This window comes from Strigops habroptila, chromosome 1 (assembly GCF_004027225.2).
Source record: "Strigops habroptila isolate Jane chromosome 1, bStrHab1.2.pri, whole genome shotgun sequence".
Lineage (NCBI taxonomy): Eukaryota > Metazoa > Chordata > Aves > Psittaciformes > Psittacidae > Strigops > Strigops habroptila.
Window position 1 is genome coordinate 97,806,124 of NC_044277.2, and position 22,248 is coordinate 97,828,371.

Genomic DNA, 22,248 nt, shown 5'->3' on the forward strand with positions numbered 1-22,248 from the left:
CCCAAAATTCACTGCGTCAGCTCTGTTGGTGTTTCCAAGGGAAGGTGAAGCCACTGGAACAGCAGTGGCCATCATGGTGTCACTGCCTTTTGGTGCCTTAAGGGCAGGTAAAAGCAGAACTAGGGAATGAAATACATGGGATTGATTATGCTCTGTAGCATAAGGGGAGCTCATGTGCTTTCCTCTTGGTTCTGGGTGGCTGAACTGGGCAAAAAGGGAGGCCCTGGATCTGACCTGTAGCAGGCTGGAGGTAGCTGCTGTCCCGGGGTGGCTCAGCCTGTGTGCTTACAGGGCAGAGAGCACTGTCAATAAACAAAAATAACTCTGAAATAAATTAACTTTGTCAGGAAAGCAGTGAAAGGATTTATGGAAACCAAGAGAACTGCCAAACTGAAACCGGAGCACAAAGGTCAGAGCCTGACTGACCCGCCAGTGTGTTAATGAGAGCCTTGTACTTCCTCCTCTGCGTTTGAATTCCTCTGGGCAGGAATACCAATGGTAAAAAGATTCTTAAATCACTGGTTTTCTCCAAGTCTTGGCATAATGTTAAGTAAATAAATACTCTTGAGCAGTTGGCTCCTAACAGAGGAAATGTTAGGAGCCAGCCTGAGTGGTGGTGAAAATTCCAGCTTCGGACTCTGCCCATGGCAAGTGTCTTACATGTGTGTCTGAGGTTGGGAGGCCTGAACCATCAGCATCCTTTGAGGCAAGGTATTGCCTCACCTCAGCTGGAGACAGCCACTTGATCCTGCTCCTCCAGAGGGGAACTGCAGCGGATGCAGTTGAAGGGAGTTCTCAGGTCTGTGCCAGCTGTGGCTGGGCTGGGCCAAAGCTCTTGCTCTGGTTTCTCACCTCCACCTCCCCGCTTCCCACCTGCCAGCCTGTGTGGGTCCTTCCTGAGCCTGCCAAGCTTCATTTCAGCATAAAACCTCCCAGGGTTTGCTTCCAAAACTTGGCTCTGGCTGTATACGTGTTGCTGTATCATAGGGGGAAGCTCTGGAGGAGGATGGGTTGGGGCAGCACCCCCTTCCCATGTCACCTACCTTTTAGAAATGTACAATCGTGTACCTGAGAGCTGTTTTCTTTTTTCCCTTGTGTGGCTTCTCTCTGCTTCATTTCAAAACAGCTTTGGGAGTTGGTGCTGGCAGCACTTTCTGTGTCTCTACTTGGTGGATGGCTAAACCCATGCTGGAACTGCACCGGAGCCTGGCCAGCTGAGGATGTAGGGAATATCTGGTAAACCCAGATCTTGAAAAGAGAGATTAGAGACTTCTTGAAACATCTCTGCCAATTTAATTTGACCTGTATGAAATTCTGCTTGTCTTTATCCTGTTCTACTGGCTTTGATACCATTCAGAAAGAGATACTTAGAAGCAGTGTTTCCATAAAGTCCTTCAAATTCTTTGCCTGGTCTTGCTGAACTTGTGTGTGTCTGCACACTTGGTCACCAGCTTCTCCCTGTCTCCCAAAGAACCTTTTTGTGTTTACCTAGCTAGAAGCCAGCTATACCACACCCTTCTCGTGTCCATGCACTAGGAGTTTGCCAAGCAGACTTTTCTTAACCAAAGCAAGTACACTGAACTCTAAAAATCACTTAGACAGTGCACTTTGTGCTGCTGGATGTGGACCTTAAGCTGAGTGAATGTCTGCGCTTCCCTGCTTTTGTTTTGTAACCTTGTTAGGTTAGTAAAATAAAGCGGTTTCTTGATTAAAAACAGGAAATGGCCACCTTTCCTGGTTTAATTTGAGGTGTGAAGCCTCCTCTGAGAGCAGCTTGCACATGAGGCACGAAACATGGAAAATCTCCAGAGCCTGGCTGAGCTACATGAAGAGCTGGTGGTGGTGAGCTGCTGCCTTGCTGACCCCCTATCCCATGTGGGTTTTTTTGGGTTTTACTGCTGGAAATGAATGATGCTTCCATCCAAGGCAGGTGAGCTCTGTCTGGCTGCTTCTGGAAGACTTTTAATAACTCTGGAGTTGCCCTTGAAGCTGGAGCGTGCTGGATTTAAGAGGGAGTAGCTCCCTCAGGGAGCTGGGTGTCACCTTGGGAAACATTTCTTGCAGGGTTTGCCTGGGACTGGTGCTTGATGATGACAGGGAAACCAGTGACACCACATCTTCAGCTGGCTTTGTTCATGGAAAACACTGGTGCAGAGATCTTTGTCTGCAGGGAGAGACTGGGTTTGGGAGGAGGCAGTTTCAGCATGTCTTCAATAGCTTGGGAAGTCATCCCTGAGCCGGGGGGACACAAGTTGCCCATACGACTCCTCTGTTCATGGTGTAAATCACACGTGACCTTGAACACCACCAGCCCCACAGTGAGACAGTACAAACCACCTCTCCTCTAAGGACTCCTGAAGGAGCTGGCACACTTTGCATCCCCTTGTTTTCAGGGAAGGAGGAGGTCCCTCTGTGCCCTCAGCACAGTCTGTGTCCTGAGAAAGAACAAAAAGCTTCAAAGTGCATAAGCTGCAAGCATGCATTCTCAGCGCAGGGATTTTGGCTCCTTGGACTGATGGAAACGAATAGCAGCACATCCCAGAGAACACACTAAAACAACCCAGACCTTGTTTCTTACTGCCAGAAACATCCCAAATCCCCTATTTGACAGTCTAGACAAAAACCTGCTGGGGAGTCTCCACTGAGTCAATGCAAAGGGTGTTTCCCTGTGAACCTATCCTTGCAGCAGCCAGCCGTAAACTATGTAATTGCATCTCTGGGTGGTTCACCTTTCCTCTTTCAGTATGCAAAGAATGGGAATAATCTCCTGAAAAATGAAGTTCAAGTGGCTGTGCTGGAGGACAAGCCTCCAGCTGGGGCCCAGGGGAGCTTAGACATTCCCATGGCTGCTCCTCCTCCTCTCCTTTCCCTTCTGTTCCCTTCCCTTCCCTCTTCATGACATCCATGATCTCATATGAAGAACACCAGTAAGCCGGAACCTCACCTTACTTGTGACTGCCTGAGGTAGTGTCTGTTTGCCAGTGCCCTGCTGCCTGCTCTCCCTGTGGTGGCCATCTACCTCATGGACCCAGAGTATTGATCTCCTCTGCATGGGTGGCCTTCCATGTCTGCTTCCAAGGCTTGGAGAGGCAGCTGGAGTGGGAAGTGCTGTCTTCCCCTCCTTAAAGTCCTCCCTGCAGCTGGCGGGGTCCTGGGAACTCATAGTCCATCATCCACATGAACGACTTACAGAGATCCATCAGCACCAGTGAGTGCTTTGGTACAACCACCCCCCTGAGACCATGCCTGTCACCCCACTTCCTGCTACTCCCAGGACCTGGACTGCCACAGCTGAGGGAGGCATGGAAATGGTGGGAGGTGGGAGGGACCTCCCGGAGCTGGTTCTGATGCTGGAAAACCTTTGGATGCTGTGGGGATGGACAAATGGCAGCCATCTTCTTGGGGGTTTGTTTGCGTGAAGCTCCAACTTCAGAATGACTCTAGAAGCTGGGCTTAAGGAGAAAACCCTGGAGAGAGTTTTGGGCAGAAAAAACCTTAGTGATGTGAAATAAATGTTTAAACTTATAAAGAAGGTGAGTGTTCAAAATCCTTTAGTCCTGTTACCTTGGATAGAAACATGGTGGGAAAATTGGGGATCATAGAATCATACAATCACAGAGTGGTTTGGGTTGGAAGGGACCTTAAAGCTCATCTAGTTCCAAACCCTGCCATGGGCAGGGACACCTTCCACTAGAGCAGGTTGCTCCAAGCCCCGTCCAAGCTGGCCTTGAACACCACCAGGGATGGGGCAGCCACAGCTTCTCTGGGCAACCTGTGCCAGGGCCTCACCACCCTCACAGGGAAGAACTTCTGCCTCACATCTCATCTAAATCTCTCCTCTGTCAGCTGGGCTTAAATTCTGTCGAGTCCTGCAGAGGCGGATTCGTGGAATTAGGAAGGGAGGCAGCAGGAGATCAAAGCAAGCCCATGAGCTCCTTGAGCTGCTCTTAGTACTGCCTTTAGAGGTGTGCTGCTCTCAGAGGAGGGTTTAGCCGGTGGCTGTGTTGGTGCCTTCCCTTCATTCTCAGCCCGGCGGCTCCGCTGCAGCCTGCGAGGCTGCGTCAGGGCGAGCCTCCCACGTGCCTCTGGCCTCTTCCAGATGCATCAGCTCAGCCTGGCTCTGCTGTGCACCCGGAGATGAAAGCTGTGGGTGGAGGCCCGAGCTGGGCCTTAGGAATCTCTCTGGCAGGAGGAACAAGGCTCTGCTAAAAATAGCTGGGGAAAATTCCTTTCCTCTTGCCTTAGAGGAAAATCCTGTCGGGGAGGCTGGAGCCCGGCTTAGCTGGCAGGGCGGTCCCAAACGTGAAAACACGGGGCTGAGCCTTGTTTTGTAAGTGGGCTTTGTGCAGCCGTTGCCTTTCATCTCGAGCTGCTGCCCTCTTTGTGTTTTTGAAGCTGGACTTGGGCGCCAGCTCACCGTTTTTAGCAAAACTCTGTTTCTACGTTACTTAGGTTTAATGATGTGTTTGGTTGAGGAGTGGCTTTGAAATCAAATACAATGATTTCAAATCTGGATGAAATATGGATTTTTTTATTATTTCACTCAGCTCCCTGTCAGCCTGCTGGGAGATGGGGAGCAGCAAGAGGTACCACGGCGAGCAGGAGATGAAGCCAGGTCTTGTGGAGCCATGTGAGGACCTGGAGATTGCCCAGGCTGCTGGGCAGGGTGGTAGGATCCAGAAGCTCCCCAGCAAGGCAGTCAAAGTGATTTCAGAAAAGATCCGTCTGCTGGCTGGGTTGGAGGAAAGCTGTCAGGGCTAGAAAGGGGGTGGATGAGAATCTTACCATGACCAAACCAGCCGTGTCCTGGGCTGCATCACCAGCAGCGTGACCAGCAGGTCAAGGGAGGGGATTCTCCCCCTCTGCTCCGCTCTGATGAGACCCCCCCTGCAGTCCTGCAGCCAGCCCTGGGGCAACAACACAAGAAGGATGTTGAGTTGTTGGAGTGAGTCCAGAGGAGGCCACAAAGATGCTCCGAGGGCTGGAGCAGCTCTGCTGTGGAGACAGGCTGAGAGAGCTGGGCTTGTTGAGCCTGAAGAAGAGGAGATGGTCTTCAGCCTAGATTCCACATGGACCTTCGAGGGGATTCTCCATGGCTGCTGTGGAGTTGCTGAGACTCTTGATGTGTTTTTTCCTTGCAGTGGTGGGGTCTGAGTGGTGCATTTGTGGGATCTAGGGTAGTGGGGACCATCCCATCTTACCAGAGGCTGTTTTCCTACCACACATTTCAGCACCAAATGATGTTCCTTAATGAAACTACCTCTGACGATAAATGTGGAGAGGGTCCTGCTCCTTAGCCCTGAATCAGCCGCCCATCCCTGCTCAGAAACCTGGGCTGCCAGCACTGGGCTGGGTGCCACTGCTGGTCAGACAACTGCAAAGCTGCTTGGCTTTGCTGTGTGCATTGCTGAGCTGCTTGTGGAAAGTGAGTTTTGGCTTGTGCTCAGCTGCTTGGGCTGTAGACAGCAGTCAAAGGCAGCTCAGTCCTCTGCGTAGCAAGGACAGGAGCCATCTCCTCAACCATCCCCTTGCAAGTTCAGATACGTAAGTGGCTTCTTTGAGGATGAGTTGGAGTATTGGTCAAGTCAGAACAAACCTAATCACAGGGACAGGATAATCTCGGAAAGGTCGCATCTGCCTGAATGCTCTCGCTGCTCCTGGTACTTGTTTGAGTCCTCCTGCCTTGTTCTGGTCCAGGACCAGAGAAGGTCTTCGTGAGCAGCAGTCAGCAACATGTCATAGAATCAGGGAGTGGTTTGGGTTGAAAGGGACCTTAAAGCTCATCCAGTTCCAACTCCCTGCCATGGGCAGGGGCACCTTCTGCTAGAGCAGGTTGCTCCAAGCCCCGTCCAGCCTGGCCTTGAACACTGCTAGGGATGGGGCAGCCACAGCTTCTCTGGGCAACCTGTGCCAGGGCCTCACCACCCTCACAGGGAAGAACTTCTGCCTCAGATCTCATCCAAATCTCCCCTCTGTCAGTTTAAAGCCATTCCCCTTGTCCTGTCCCTACCTGCCCTTGCCAAAAGCCCCTCTCCAGCTTTCTTGTCAGCCCCTTTAGGCACTGGAAGCTGCTCTAAGGTGTCCTTGGAGCCTTCTCTTCTCCAGGCTGAACAGCCCCCAGTCTCCCCCTTCAGGTACTAGTGTTGCAGTGCTTCTCTGTGGAGCAGAGAAAGATAAATAATAAGCTCTTCTTCTGGCAGGGCTGTGCACTTGCAGCATTACTTTGAGCATACCAAGTACATACTCATCGCATGTCTGGCTTTCCCAGGTCAGAATCCACCCGTGCTCTCATCTCATGGAGCACGGTGGCTGGTGCTGGGGAGCCTGGTCTGCACCCAGGCAAAGCCAAACCCACAAAGCCATGTTTCTGTGGCATCGCCGTGCTGGAGTCTGGTTGGGGTTTATTTCTGACCTGCCAAGTCTTCTCTAAACAAGCTGAATGTGGTTTTCTTCTTGCTTGGTTTCACATTTTATTATGACAGGCACCTCCCATGACTTCTTGTCCTTCCACACACGCCCTGTGGTCCTTTCTTCATTTCCTCATGTCCGCCACTGACAGTAAGCTCACACAGAGCCGCTTTGGGCTTATTATTTCACCCAGTGCTGTATCACGTGCTCCCTTTGTGCACATACTCCCTCCTCTGAAGCCTTCACGTCGCCGGTACGCTCAGGGTTGGCTTTGTAATCTGCTCCCAAATGTAGTCCGGTCTTGCAGCACTGCCGGCAGCTCTCTAGGAGAGTTCTGCCTTTACCCTATGCGAGCGTGCCATGCATACCTTTAGGGACGGGATAACTGGATTTGGGATGCAGGCTGTCTTGGGGATGCGCTGCCAGCCAGCAGCAGCACTGACTGGCTGTTTAGAGCTCGGGCTCCCTTAATCTCCATGCAGACGTGCTGGGGGAGAACTAGCCTTACAAATTTGAGATAATCCACTCGAGGGGATTAAGAAGCTGTTTCTGCTGCTAACGAGAGGGAGGCACTTTCGCCTTCGTGTTCAGCTTAAAGGGTTGAATGTATTTAAACGGGCTGTCCAAGGCCTCAGTGGTTTTTTGATGGATGCAAGTGGCCGGGCTGTGAGTGGAAGCAGGAAATTGAAACTGCCGATGCTCCAGCTGGAGTAATGGTGATCTAAATGAGGTTTAAATCCTCCCTTTTCCCAGAAATGGCTCTCGGGATTTCCAAAGCCTGGTGGTAGCTGGGGCCCGGATGCATGGCTGGGTGCGCAGGGCCACCGAGCCCCCGGCAAGGTGGCAGTTGGTCCCTGGCACTCACTGGCACCACGTGCCCTGGGCCTGGGTCGGTTTTGGGGGGACACTAGTGGGGCATGTTCCACTCTGGTTCCTCTCCAAACCTATGTGACCATACATTGCATGAGCTGAGTCTCCCAAAAATCCTCCCTGCAGTCCTGCGTCCAGCTCTGGGGCCTCCAACATAAGAGGGATGTGGAGCTGTTGGGAGTCAGTCCAGAGGAGGCCATGAAGATGCTCCGAGGGCTGGAGCACCTCTGCTATGGAGACAGGCTGAGAGAGCTGGGCTTGTTCAGCCTGGAGAAGAGAAGGCTCCAAGGACACCTTAGAGCAGCTTCCAGTGCCTAAAGGGGCTGACAAGAAAGCTGGAGAGGAGCTTTTGACAAAGGCAGGTAGGGACAGGACAAGAGGGAATGGCTTTAAACTGACAGAGGGGAGATTTAGATGGGATCTGAGGCAGAAGTTCTTCCCTGTGAGGGTGGTGAGGCCCTGGCACAGGTTGCCCAGAGAAGCTGTGGCTGCCCCATCCCTGGCAGTGTTCAAGGCCAGGTTGGACGGGGCTTGGAGCAACCTGCTCTAGCAGAAGGTGTCCCTGCCCATGGCAGGGGGTTGGAACTGGATGAACTTTAAAGTCCCTTCCAACCCTGATCATTCTAGGATTCTATGAATTAGTCAAGTCTTAAATGCTTCCATAAGTGGATGGAATGACCTTTTTCATCCTGAATTTCAGAGCCATTGGCAGCAGGAGGTTCTGAGAATTGACCACATTTCTCTAAGGAGTGACCATGTTTCCCATCCTCTGCTGGGAGCATGAAATGCTGAGTCCTGGCTGGCACAAGGTGTTCATGTAACCCCTTCCCTGCTGCTGCTTCTGATTGCAAGATATAAATGCATTTGAGAAGCAAACCGTGTGGGAATGAGTTCCTGGCATCTCTTGCCTGCGGTGCCCTGTGCTGCCAGTGCCCAGCCGGTTCCCAGGCACAGAGATGATCCCATCCCTTCCAAAAACACGCTCTGCTCCCCATCCTAGTGGCTTTTGCAGGGCTTGCCCAAACTGTTCTGCTGCAGATGCCTCTGGGCCAGAGAGAAGCGCAGGAAGTTGGGCTGGGAAGTTGCATTCAGGGGTTGATATTGCGGGCAAGGAGGGGTGGGGGGGGAGAAAACAAACTTATTTCATGGGTTTTAAGGAGAAATGGGATCCTTCTTTCCTCAGACCTACTAACTAGGCAGCGGTGCTGAGAGGTTCACTTGCACCCAGGATGGCAAGGAATCTGCTTGTTGCAAGCACCAAGGGGCTGCAGCCTGGCAGGTCTTTGGGTGCTGCTCTCCAACCGACCTTCTTCTTGCTGCAGGCTCAAACGGGTGGATTTCATCAGGGAAATCACTGCCTTCGCCTGTTTAATTTGATTCTCTGCCTGTGAAATGAGCAACTTGTTGTCATTAATCCTCTGGGTCTGAGTCTTGAGCTCATGTTTGAGCCCTGCAAGGCTCTCTTGAACACTTTGCGCTCTCCTGAAGGGCCTCCTGGGAGGCCTGGGCTCAGGCAGGAGGGTCTTAACCTCATTTCCAAGCTTTACTTTTCAAATGTGAATCTTAAGGACTAGAAATACAGAACCTGAAAAAGCTTGACAGCCCTCGGTCTCAATAGATCATAGAATCACAGAATTGGTTGGGTTGGAAGGGACCTTAAAGCTCATCCAGTTCCAGTCTCCTGCCATGGGCAGGGACACCTTCCACTAGAGCAGGTTGCTCCAAGCCCCGTCCAGGCTGGCCTTGAGCACTGCCAGGGATGGGGCAGCCACAGCTTCTCTTGGAGAACAAAACAGCTCCAAAACTCAGGGGAAGAACCAGGGTTAAAAACTCCTGTGGGCTGGGGATATTTCCATCCTGGGTGCAAGTCCAGGCTGTAGTGACAGAGGCCAAAGGACACTGGGGAGTTCCAGGGGGCTTAGGGGTGCAGGAGGTAGGACAATGTGTCTGGGAGCCAGGAATATGATCGAGTTTTGTGAAATGGGCTTAAGCGCCTCACTTTGCCTTGCACCCAGCCCTGTTGCTGCCAGACCTTGCAAGTACTCAACCAACAACTTGATTTTGTCACTGTCGCTGCGTGTGACAGAAGGAAGCTGTGGTTATTGCACTTCCTGGCCGCGAGCCGGGTTTGCCTGCCCTTCAGCACGGGCTGCGAGCTTGGGAAGCCCCCACGACGAGGAGAGCAGCTTCTCTCCCCCCGGGGAGGTGCTTTCACTGAGGCCACCAAAGGCTCTGCTCCAGCACGGTTTGGTTCTGTTCCCCGTTAGGTGGGTACTTCAATGGAGAACGAGGTAGGTGCTGGTTTTATGTCGGCTCCCAGAAATGCAGAAGCTGCTGTTCCACGTTGCGTCATGCGGGGTGACGCCTTTGTCTTGGGTTTGGGCTCCCCAAATCCTCCTTCAAGGAGAGCCTGGGGCTCAGGGGGGCGCGGGATGGTCCTGTCACAGCATCCTCCCAGCCCTGCAGGGGCTGCCTGTGTCCTTGAGGGAAAAACGAGAGTTTCTTCTGGTTTGCTCCGTATGGATTGGGCCAGATCTGGCAGCCTTGGTGTGGAGAGGTGAACTGAGCTGGAGCTGCCAGACCGCGGCTGGTGGAGGGAGGAGCATTTGGGCGACCATTGTGGCACAACCCTGACCTTGGCAGCAGATTTCTGCATCTCTCTGCTGTTGATTCCTACAATATGCTGGTGGAACGAGACCTTTATGCACCAGCAGCTGAGGTTTGGGGTCGGACACTCTTGTAGGCGGGGTGGCAGAGCCCCCCATGTGCCGGTCTTGGCAAACAGACCTCTTGTGTTCAGGATTTTCTTCTTTCTGGAGCCAGGAATGGTCCCAGCCCCTCGGCAGGATGCCTTCCCTAAAATCTGCAGTGCTTGGTGGTGCTGGTCCTGCTGCTGTAAAGGCAGAGCTGTTTCACGAGGCCAACATCGTGTAGCTTTGTTTTCTGTCCCTTTTGTCCTACAAACTCTATTTTTATCTCCCTGGTCCAAGGGACATTTTTCAGGGCCAGGCTGTCCCCGATGTCCTTGTGGTACCTGGCTCGCTCTGGGAGCTGGTAAATGCTATTCAACCAAGAGCTCTTCCATCCTATTTTCCCATCCTAATACAACGGTTTCATATTCTTTTGGTCTGGCTTTAATCTCTCTTGTTCCTGTAGACAGAATCAGAGAATCACAGAGTGGTTTGGGTTGGAAGGGACCTTAAACATCATCCAGTTCCAGGCTGGCTTTCTGGGCTCAAGCGCACACTGCAGCTGGGTCATGGGGAGCTTCTCAGTGACCAACACCCCAAGTTCTTCTCCTCAGGGCTGCTCTCAAACCAGTCTCCCCCAGCCTGTGTTTGTGCTTGGGATTGCCCCAAGCTGGGTGCAGGACCTTGCACTTGGCCTTGTTGAACTCCATGAGGTTTGCACTGTCCCACCTCTGCAGCCTGTCCAGGTCCCTCTGGATGGATCCCTTCCCTCCAACATGTTGACTGCAGCACACAGCTCAGTGTCGCCAGCAAACTTGCTGAGGGTGCTCGGTCCCACTGTCCATGTCACTGACAAAGGTGTTGAACAACGCCAGTCCTGACACTGACCCATGCTTGTCTACACTGAGAAAAGCAACGGGAGAGGCTGAAGCTGCCTGATGGGAGCAGGTCCCACGCCTGCATCTGAGCATGGTCCTCAGCTGCTGTGCAGGGAGTAGGTGGCGTGGTGATGGTGTTCCCCTGCCAATTATAACGTCCTGTGGTAAGGCTCGAGCAGTTTAGGTGAAAGGTCTGCAGCAGTTCTTCGTGACGGTGGTTTCTAAGGCAAAGTCCTGCAGTGGACAGTGGCAGGAGATGAGTTGAATTTGCTGGAGGGTGCTGTTCTTTGAGGTTGCAAAGTACTCCCTGTTTGCCTGAGCAGAAGCACTTGGTTTATATTTAATTAATTTGCCTTTGAAGCATCCTTTCTGCCTGTGCAGATTGTCCTTCTTCTTGCCTGTGAGAATCACGAAAGTCAAGGTGTGGTTGCCCTGAGGGGTGGGATGCAGAAAGCATCACTGCCGTGGGATGGGGCAGCCAGAGCTGAGCATGCATGGGGCATCCACTGAGGAGCTCTGCCTTTCCCCCCATGCAGCGGCCATTTCATGCTGCTGGGAATCCCAAGCCTTGGATCTGCGCACTTCAAAACATCCGTTGGAGCTGGTAAACTGAATTGGAGACATCTGTGCACACTCCCAGTTATTTAGCTATGGAGCGGGCTGGTGAGGAGCTTGGTGGGGATCTAACACAAATTGGTGACAGGCCTTGGATGTGCAGCATTCCTGGGCTGTCTGCCCCATGCCAGGTTGGAAGGACGGTGGCAATGCTCCCTCTATAGCTGGGAGCCCGTGTGTGCATGCTGCCGCCAGCTGGGCTTGGGTTGGCTCCCATGTTTTTCCAAACCCAGCACTCAGTGCCTCGGGAACAGCCAAGAGCTGGTTTTCCCAGGGAAGGCCATCTCCTGGGTCATGTACTCATGTTTGTGGGTCTCCTCGACAACTTCAGACAAGTTTTCAGCATCTCTGCCTTTTCCTTTCACAATCCTTCATCAATTTGCTCGCTGCAAATGCTTGGGTGAAATATAACAAAGCTGTGAGGCGAGGAGAAAGCATGTGGCCATGGCTTGCTGACTCTTACCACTCCTTGTCTGAATAGCTACTTGTATTTGGTTTTCACTGAAAGGTTGGGCATCCTGACTTTTGGGGGAAAAACATCCCGTTTTGGTAGCGGGCACTTGTGTTCTCGTGATATGTCCCAGGAGAAAGGTTTTCAGTGGAAGATCATGCGCTTGTGGAGCCACAACTCTAAACTCAGCCTGTCTGTGGGGTGGTTTGGGCTGGTCAAACCAGGCTGTGAGTACAGATTTACAGGCTGGAGGAGCACCGGGCAATGGGTGCTGCTGGTTTCATAGAATCACAGAATCACAGAATGGTTTGGGTTGGAAGGGACCTTAAAGCTCATCCAGTTCCAACCCCTGCCATGGGCAGGGACACCTTCCACTAGGGCAGGTTGCTCCAAGCCCCGTCCAACCTGGCCTTGAACACTGCCAGGGATGGGGCAGCCACAGCTCCTCTGGGCAACCTGTGCCAGGGCCTCACCACCCTCACAGGGAAGAACTTCTGCCTCAGATCTCAGCTAAATCTCCCCTCTGTCAGTTTAAAGCCATTCCCCCTTGTCCTGTCCCTACCTGTCCTTGTAGTTTCCTTCCATTTCACTGCAGAAACTCCCTCTTTTGCCCTTATCCCCAAGGCCCTGGTGTTTCTTTTTCTCTCCACAGCCTGGAATAGTGTCTCCTTTCAAACGAGTCTTCCTGAAGGGTGAAAAAGGGCGAGATAAAAAAGCCCAGGAGAAGGTTACAGAGAGGCGGCCTCTGCACACGGTGGTGGTGTCCCTGCCTGACCGCGTCGAACCAGATGTGCTGCTGAATGACTATATCGAGAAAGAAGTGAAGGTAATGTCTGCCTGGCCGGGGCTTGTATAGATAGATAGGTATATATAGACTATATATATAACTATATAGAGCATTACAGTGGCTTCAAGGCGTGAGAGATCCTCCATATATAGCAGGTTCTAAACATGGCCTTTGGCCACCACCCTTTGCTCTGTGTTGATGGTGTCTTTCTTGCAGTATCTGGTGTGTTCAGGGGTGTCTCTGTGTGTGCGTGCTGTGGTAACGGTTTGGTTCTTCTTTCCCAGTATTTAGGTCAACTCACATCCATCCCAGGGTACCTGAATCCCTCCAGCCGCACGGAGATCCTGCATCTGATCGATAATGCAAAGGTGAGCGCTCAGCATGTTGAGTGACCTACTCTGTGTCACCTCTCCATGCAGCACAGAATAAGAATAGACTTTGTAGCTGCCTTCAGGCTGGGTCCTGGTCTAATTGGTGTCCTGCATCCTGGCATTACAAATGGGGGAGGGAAGCTCATTACCAGCCCATCACCAAAGAGGAAACAGTTAAGCAAATCAATATAAATGTTTATTGTAGAGAGCACACCAGCTCCCAGGGCAGCTGACCCAAGAACACGATGCTGTCATCAGCCTCTCTGCCTACAACATCAAGCTGGTGTGGAGGGATGGAGAAGATCTCATCCTCAGGGTCCCCATCCATGACATCGCATCCGTTTCCTACATCCGAGATGACTCCTCTCACTTGGTCGTGCTGAAAACAGGTAGGTTGTGGCCAGAACAGGCAGGCTGCGGCCTCATGTTTTGGGGTTGCCGTGTTTTGGGGTTGTGAGCCAGAGCCTCACAGCAGCCAGAGTTGTGCTCATGGAGGTCAGCAACCAGCCTGACAAGAAACAGGACAAAGGCTGTTGGGTGAGAACAGACCAACGTGTCCTTCACAGAATCATGGAGTGGTTTGGGTTGGAAGGGGCCTTAAAGTTCATCCAGTTCCAACCCCCTGCCAAAGGGGACACCTTCCATTAGACCAGGTTGCTCCAAGCCCCATCCAGCCTGGCCTTCAACACTGCCAGGGATGGGGCAGCCACAGCTTCTCTGGGCAACCTGTGCCAGGGCCTCACCACCCTCACCCTCTTCCTCAGATCACATCTAAATCTCCCCTCTGTCAGTTTAAAGCCATTCCCCTTGTCCTGTCCCTACCTGCCTTTGTCAAAAGCCCCTCTCCAGCTTTCTTGTCAGCCCCTTTAAGCACCGGAAGCTGCTCTAAGGTGTCTCTGGAGCCTTCTCTTCTCCAGGCTGAACAAGCCCAGCTCTCTCAGCCTGTCTCCATAGCAGAGGTGCTCCAGCCCTCGGATCATCTTTGTGGCCTCCTGGACTCGCTGCAACAGCTCCGTGCCCCTCATGTGTTGTTGCCCCAGAGCTGGCTGCAGGACTGTGGGGGGGGGGGTGTCTCACCAGAGCGGAGCAGAAGGGGAGAATCCCCTCCCTCGACCTCCTGGTCACGCTGCTGGTGATGCAGCCCAGGACACAGTTGGTTTCTGGGCTGCAAGCGCACACTGCAGCCGGGTCATGGGGAGCTTCTCATAAACTAACCTCCCCAGGGCTGCTCTCAGTCCAGTCTCCCCCAGCCTGGATTTGTGCCTGGAACTTGCCCTGCTCTTCACAACCCTTGTGCAGTTGGTGGGAGGATTTCATCACCATGTTGGATGTCTAAGTGCCTGTGGTGAATAGCTGGGGTGGTATCACTCCTGACACACTTCACTTCTTGTAATACCTGGAGAGTGTCTCCAGTCTGTTCCTGGCAGCTCTGTGCGTGTCAAACCTGTGTGGTTTTGGGCTGGAGCATTTGGGGAACACTGAGCTACTTAAAAGATGTAATGACAGTGACTTAGCGGATTATAAACCCTGTGACAGCAAAGGACAGTCTATACAATAAATGACTTAGAAGGCTGTAATTCTGCTGCTGGATTTCCAAGGCTGGCTAAGCCATGGAATTGAAGCTGGTGGTTTACAGAGTTGTCAAGAACTGGCTTTAAATTATAGACTTTTCATTAAAGGCTTTGGCGCTGTGCAGTGTTCAGGTGCAGATCCTGGGCTTCTGGGAGCTCTCTCCTCCATGGTATGTTCTCCCGGCCATGGGATCCTCTGTGCTGCTGGTCTGGGGGCTTTGCTCTCCCCTTGGGCATCCTGTTCGGAGGCCAGCTTGCCATATGAGGACTCCTCCTTGTTCTCTCCCTGCCTCAAGGTTTCCATCACGACTTCTCTCTTTCTCAGCTCAGGACCCTGGGATCTCCCCAAGCCAGAGTCTCTGTGCTGAGAGCTCCAAAGCGCTTACTTCGGGCTCGCTGTCTGAGAGTGGGGTGGTTCCTGTCGAAGCTTGTTGCTTGGTGGTCCTGGCTACAGAGAACAAAGTAAGACTCAAAACACTCCATTAAAACTGTCCCACGTTGGGGTTGCTTCCAGTCACTTTTGGATTGCGACCACATTGGGACTGGGATTGGGGGAGGTTTTCTGGCTTTTAGACTGGGGTGGCCACAACCTCTCAGGTGGACAGTGGAGAGCCACCAGCCCCAGGGCGGCCTCGTCCTGCTCTTACCAAGTGTCCCCTCTGTTACGTGACCAGGCGCTTATCTGGCCATATATTGTGTGATACACATAGGCCCAGTTGCAAGACTGCGGGTTGGACTTTGCTGACACACAGCAAAAGAGAAGGTGCTGGCACACCTGAAGGAGAAAACCTGGTCCCTGCCCCAAACCTGATTTGGGCACAAGAGGGGATTGGAAGATGATTTTCCCTTGGTGGTGGTGCCTGCTGCCCAGAGCTTTCACCAGCAGCAGCAAATCTGTGAAGACGACTGAATCCTCTCGCAATGGGATTTTGCTAACCAGGGCGTTTTCCTGGGGCTGACCTGGCAATTTGTTTCATCCAGTGTCTGGATCCAGAGATTCTGATCTTGGTCTGTGTATTCCTGCTTCTATAGCAAGAACCCTTTGCCTTCAGAGTAGAGTTTTGCTCGCCTTGTTTTCAGCTCTAACGCTCTCTGGGGTGCCTGCACCTATTTGGGATGTAGGTTATGTAGCCAAAATCCCAAGGAGCTGTACTGAGGAGTAGGACAGAACATCAGCAGGAAACGTGGGTGTTAATTAATAGCAGTGGGTTGATGACGGAGCATCCCATGTCCTATCACTTGGGTCTGGGTGGTTGAAGAGGGCTGGGGTGCTTCTCTGGAGGAGTGGTAGATGTCCAGGGTTTGTCTCCTCCAGCACTGAGGAAAACCCTGTGGGACAGCAGGAGGTAGCTAACAAGATTGGAGTTTGGTACCTCCAGCCCTGGAGACCCTGTGGGTCAAGCAGCACCCAGGGTCTTGAACGAGTGGGTTCCATGTCCTCGCTGGGACACCTTTACAATAGAACACACCACTGTCCCACATGGCATACCCACCCTAGGAAGCCAAAGAGAAAGGCCACCACAGTATCTTCTGCTTTCACAGCACTTCTTTGCTCCCTCCCCAGGTGACTGCCGAGGAGCTGTGCTCACTTCTCAGCCAAGTCTTCCAGATTGTTTACACTGAGTCCACGATAGACTTCTTAGACAGAGCAATATTTGATGGGGCCTCCACACCGACACGGCACATGTCCTTACACAGTGGTAAGTCTGGGCTCTCCCCCTTGCTTCTTTCTTACCAGGCCCATCTGAGAGTCTCTCCTCCTCTTCACCAATGTCCACCACCTCTCTCCTGCCACCTTCTGAGGTCAGAGCTGACCTGGTGGCTTCTCTCCTGCAGGGTACTGAAAACAACCCTCTCCTCTGCTTTAATCAAGTGTGAGTTGGATAGGCATGAAGGCTCTCTGGCACCTGCAGATGGACTGTGGAACATCAGCCATCATCCTTTCCCCCCAAACCCTTTGCTTTTCTATTCATGTTGATGGAAACACTTCATTAAACAATCCCTTTGTGGTTCTGCATCTCTGCTCAGTCTGTGTCCAGTCCTGCCACAGCACCACTGGCACCATCCTGGCCCCAGCCCTGCACCTCTCACCTTCCAGCTGGGAAAACCAAGTCAGAAATCAGTTTGTGTAGGTCACGGGTTGGGGAAAAGCACCGAGTTTCTGCCTCTCAAACTCCTGTGTCTCGAATACTTTCCTTGCAGATGACTCTTCTACAAAAGTGGATGTTAAGGAATCTTACGAAACAGAAGCAAGCACTTTGTAAGTTAAACATGGCGTGCTGAGCTCGCTCGGCACTCGGGCTTATTAGTGCAGCCTCACTGCTGGGTTTAAAGCCCCTAGAGCAGGAACTGCTGCTGTCTGCACATTGAAAAGCTTCTGCTCAGTCTGGCTGAAACACTGGGCCGTGTTTTTACTGTCTGTGTGCACTGCCCTGGTCCCTGCCTGGATTGTTCCACCACCACGGGGTTCCAGAGAAGGTCACGTACACAATGTATGCCCAGTCCCCTGCATCAGCAAACTGGGGATGGATACAATGCTTGCCTGGCTGCTTTGCCTTGGTGAAGTCCAAGCTGGAGTGGGGAGAAAGGTTTTCCCAAAACCTCTGTATTTTGGAAACCTTTTTCCTCCTGAATCAGTTGAAAACGTTGATGGCATTTGTGGACTGAAAATCTGACACACAAACCAGTTGTTTAAAATTGACTGGTGCTGTTTGAACATTTAACACCAAAATAAGGGGTTTTGATGTTTTTTCCCTATTCCAAACAGAGAAAGCAGTTGGAGGGGAGATTTCCCCTCATAAGCTTTCATTTTCAGCAGGTCACCAAACCAGTGTAGTTAAAGTCCTCCCCTGTGCTGTGCGGGAGCCTTCAGATGCCCTCAGGAGCTGAAGGCTGCCAGCCTGCCTGCAGAGAGCGTGTCTCCATGTGCCTCTCCACTCTCCCAGGCTTTGCCATGCCATGACCATCAGTGACACAGAAGGTGCCGAGGAGATTTGGAGGACTCACATTCTGTTGCATTTCAGTTCTTTTCCAGAAACCTTGGATGCAGGCGACAACTCCCCCTCTTCCTTCTCCATGCAACAGTCTCCACACATTAAGACAGTCAGTGAGAGCGAGCTGAGCACCACAGCGACAGAGCTGCTCCAGGACTACATGATGACGGTAGGGTGTCCTTGGGGTGGCAGGACCTTGGGGTGGATGGGGTTTCTTCAAGTGCTCTTGGGATTTGGTTTCATTGCCTTGGTGTGTAGATCACGAGCTCATGCTGGTGTGGGAACATCGCATCCTCCTTTTCACACAAGTTGTACTTGGAGGCCTCAGGGGACCTGAATGCAGGCTTACATCCTCCTGCAGGAGCATCCCGATCCCTTAGTCCCCTTTCACCACGTAAAGGCATGCCACACCAGCCACAGAGTGCCAGGTCCGTCACTTCATGAGTCACAGGCCCTGGGTACACCCACAGCTTGTTCCTGTTTGAAAGCTGCCAGCTCAGGAGTGGGTCGCACCAGCCTGTCCTGCTTTTCCATTGGGATGAGCTGGTTCATCACTGCAGCTCTTATCAAGTAGCGATAAATCTGATAAACACCATTCCCAGGCTTCACATTATCTCTTCCTCCTAAAAAAACTCAGTGACGGTTGTGCTCTGCTTCTGTTCTGCAGCTCCGAACTAAACTCTCGTCCCAAGAGATCCAGCAGTTTGCAATGCTCCTGCACGAATATCGCAACGGGGCTTCAATCCATGAATTCTGCATCAACTTGAAGCAGCTCTATGGGGACAGCAGGAAGTTCCTGCTCCTGGGTGAGTGGCAGCTGCCAGGGATCAATTGTGGGTGACCAGGCGGAGGGGGAGAGCCGGCATCAGTCTGCTCCCAAGCCCTCGTGATGTGCTCGGTACCACTCACTGATGCACGGGCCTCCTGAGGGGGTAGAGGGGTCATTGTGAGTGGCACAGAGATTCCTTGGGATGTCACCAAGCAAGGGACAACATCTCAATTTCTCTCTCCTTTGGAGGTACCTCTTTCCTGAGGGCAACTGGGTCCATCTTGCTCAGGCCCCAGCCTCAGAAGCTTGAGTTGCTCCTCAAGATGCTCACCTCTCCTCCTGACTGCAGAGGGAGCCTCCAGACCAGGCACTAGGCTTTTGTGTGCCCACTGGTGTAGAGAGAGAGAGAATGTTCTGGTCCTTGGCCAGCCATGCAGTGCCTGACACCGAGTGATGCTGCACATCCAGGCATATTGAACCTGTGTTCCCTGGAGAGGACTTCATGGTCCTGGAGGGAGGGTGTGCACCATGACAGGGGAGCAGGACCCTTCTGTTCCCTGTCATTAAAAGAAAGCTGAGAGCCACAGGGACTCTTCAAATCCCTCCTTCCTCAAACTCCCTGCTTTGATTTTGGGAAGATAAGGGAAGAGCAATTGATAACATCTACCTGGACTTACGCAAGTCATTCAACACTGTCCCACATGACTTCCTTGTCTCTAAACTGGGTGGACATGGATTTGACAGATGAACCACTCAGAGGATAAGGAGCTGGCTGGATAGTCACACTCAAAGAGTTGTGGTCAACAGCTCAATGTCCAAGTGGAGACCAGCGATGAGGGGTGTTCCTCAGGGGTTCATGTTGGGACTGGCACTCTTCAACATCTTTGTCAGCAGCACGGACACCCTACCTTTAATTACAAACAAGACCAAGTTAGTTACTTGGAATCCTCAAAGGGTAATGAGTGGTGTGTCCAACCTGCATCCTGCTGCCCCTCTGTTTCACAGCAGGTGACAGCCACCCTCCGGGGGACCCTGCCCCACGGTGGGAGGCATGAGGGAGACAGCACAGATGTTCCCTGAGCGCAGCCTGCAGCGTGGGCTGCTGCCGTGACAGCAATAAGCTCAGTAAAGCCAAGCAGTATGTTTGGGTGAGGAATTGGAAAACGATCCTTTTGAGCTCAGAAAATCCCACTTTAGCAGGATTTTTTAAGCTGCAGTCCTCAGGGGTGTACAGTGGGAGCTGGAGTCCTTGGAAGACCTCATCCCCCCCCAAACAGGCTCCTCTGCTGAGCCCTGTGCTGTTTGGGGGAGCTGGGCCACAACGGTGCAGCAGGGCTCTGCTGGAACACTCGGAAACTCTGGGGTATTTCAGACAGCTGAGCGAATCCACGTGGAAGTCCATCCCAGGTGGCAGTGATGCTGACAGTTTCTTCCTTATGTTTTCTTCCCGGCTCCAGGTCTTCGCCCCTTCATCCCTGAGAAGGACAGCCAACACTTTGAGAACTTCCTGGAGACCATTGGGGTGAAGGACGGCCGGGGCATCATCACAGACAGTTTTGGGAGGTACAGGCGGACTCTGAGCACCACCTCCAACTCCACCACCAACGGCAACGGCGCTGCCGGCAGCTCGGACGACCAGTCCGTCCCTTCTGAGGAGGACGAGTGGGACCGGATGATCTCGCACATCAGCAACGACATCGAAGCCCTGGGGTGCAGCATGGACCGCGATTCCTCCTGAGGGCCACCGGGGGGAGCACGGAGACACCCCACAGCGGCGCCGGGATCTTCACCCTCCTTCTGGAAGAGGTTTTGGAGCTCCATCAGGATGCAGTTACTCTCCCATCCTCGTTCACAGCTCCAAGGGGCAGCTGGTGCCCTCTTACCATGGAGGGCCCCGGGGCAGGAGCCCAGCCTGCGGCCATCTCCGGTTTGGTTTCACTGGTGCAGCGGGGAGACAGGTCGCCTACAGCCCTCTGCCTGGTTTACAGTTTTGCACATGGTATCCCTATTGTAACTGCTCTCCTCCTCCTCCTCTTCTTCCTCCCCCTGTTTTTGAATGAAGTTTACCACAATGTGAATTATTTAAACCTGGTGTTGATGTTGTCGAAACATTTCGGCTCCAGCCCCACAGGAGAAGCTGTCGATGCCCCTGCTGCTGTTGCCCGGCCTGAAAACCCCACCATGTCCCCCCAGCTCTGCTCAGGAATACCAGGAGGCCCCAGGAGGGACAGGGGGGCACACAGCAGATGTTTTCCCCACCAGCAGGCTCCTGTGTGCCCATAGACCCCCGTGTCTGCTACAGCATTGCCTTCCTGCCAAGCACAAAGCTTTGCCCCGTGAAACCGCCCGACTCAAGTCTGAGGAACCCCATGGTCTTCCCTGGCACCCATCCTGGGGTGCATGCTGGCTTCTGGGGCTCCCTGGGGACCGTGCCATCCCTGAGGGCCACCACCAGGATGGGGGAGCTGACCCCAGACCCAACCCAGGAAGACTGGGGAGGAAGGGCTGTGGGGGGTGTACATGTTGTACATGTTTTATATACAGTTATAAATACACACTTATTTTTTTAATCGGAATGCCCATGCAGAGGGAGAGGAGCCGTCTGCAGGGGCACCAGAGAAGGGTGCAGGGGGGTCCCTAGTCGTCCTAGAGGAAGGACAGGGCTGGAAGAGGGATGGGACATCCTGGGCGAGGGCAGATGCTGGCTCCGCAGTTTGAGGGATCAGGCCTTCCCCCCCAGTGCCTTTAACCCCTGCACTGCCCTTACAGCCCCCCAGGGCCCTCCTCCAGCCCCCTTCCTGTCCATCCCAGGCAGAGACCAGCCTTCATCCTTCCATCCTCTCCCTCCTCACCTTGCTCTGGCCATTCCTTACCTGCCCTTCCCAGGATCACAGGTGCCGGCCCTCGGTACGATCTGGCACGGAGTCACCATCCCACCCCACAGTAGGCTGGGGTCAAGGTGACCCCAATTCTGCTCCAGGGGCAGTCCTCACAGCCCAAATCCTTCTTTCTCCTTAACTCGTGGGGTACAAAGCCACATCTCCCCAGTGCCAGGCTGGGATACAGCTGGCCCTTTCTCTTCCAGTTTAAAGGCTGAAAAGAGCAGGAGCAAAGGGTCCTAAGCACACATCTTCCAGCAGCAGGAGGACAGGATTTAGCCAGGACATACCCATCCCGGAGAGCATCTTCCCTGGAAACAAGCTGTGATGAAGAACCTCAAGGTTTCCTCCTGCCCTGTGTTTTTGCCATCCACCAAGGGAAAGGGAGATGAAGGTCCCAGCTCCATCCATAGGGTCCCTTAGTGTCAGGGACTGAGATCTTCCTCCTGCTCCTCAAGCCCAGGAGGCAGCAGCGTGGGGCTGGAGTTGTTTTAGTGCCTTTTTATGATTTACAGATTAAAAACCAAATTGCACATGTGGATGTTCAAGTCAACAAAGAACTTCAGGAGATTTGGAAGACAAAACACACCCTATTTTTGACATGATTGTGTATGGAGAGGTTGAAAACAAGCTGTAACCACTCGCAGTGGGTTATTTCAATACTCCAATGGGACTTAAACCTGGGAATAACCTGGGATGTGGCGTTCTGGGAGCCAAGGGGGTTTTCCTGCCTCCATTTCCCCATTGGTGGCACCGGGAGGCCGCGTGTGTCTGCTTTCTGTACGGAGTGTTGTTACAGGTGAATACAGTTCTGCACCCGACAGTGGTTTGTCTCCTTGCTAAAGCCCTCACTCAGCCCTCCTGGGTTGCCCAGCTTCATTAAGCACCTCTAATTAGCAATAGGGGAGTAAAGCCCTGATGGCTTTGGGAGCATCTTGGGACTCTTGTCACCCCATCCCACCCATG

At 52.8% G+C, this 22,248-nt stretch overlaps 1 protein-coding gene across 2 annotated transcripts in view; it reads left to right on the forward strand.

Annotated features, from left to right (window-relative positions):
* Positions 1 to 22,103, forward strand: part of CCM2 (CCM2 scaffold protein) — a 34,667-nt gene extending 12,564 nt beyond the window's left edge. Inside the window, exons 1-10 of one of the 2 annotated variants that reach the window (XM_030493209.1) lie at positions 9,381 to 9,569; positions 12,565 to 12,738; positions 12,984 to 13,067; positions 13,276 to 13,459; positions 14,967 to 15,103; positions 16,206 to 16,341; positions 16,844 to 16,901; positions 17,665 to 17,803; positions 18,302 to 18,440; positions 19,861 to 21,775. In XM_030493209.1, coding sequence (XP_030349069.1) covers positions 9,558 to 9,569; positions 12,565 to 12,738; positions 12,984 to 13,067; positions 13,276 to 13,459; positions 14,967 to 15,103; positions 16,206 to 16,341; positions 16,844 to 16,901; positions 17,665 to 17,803; positions 18,302 to 18,440; positions 19,861 to 20,141 — 1,344 coding nt within the window. In that variant the 5' untranslated portion in view covers positions 9,381 to 9,557 and the 3' untranslated portion in view covers positions 20,142 to 21,775. Of the gene's footprint in view, positions 1 to 9,380; positions 9,570 to 12,564; positions 12,739 to 12,983; positions 13,068 to 13,275; positions 13,460 to 14,966; positions 15,104 to 16,205; positions 16,342 to 16,843; positions 16,902 to 17,664; positions 17,804 to 18,301; positions 18,441 to 19,860 lie in introns of those variants that run through there. The other variant, XM_030493201.1, reaches the window with a different exon arrangement.
* The last annotated feature ends 145 nt before the right edge of the window (positions 22,104 to 22,248 follow it).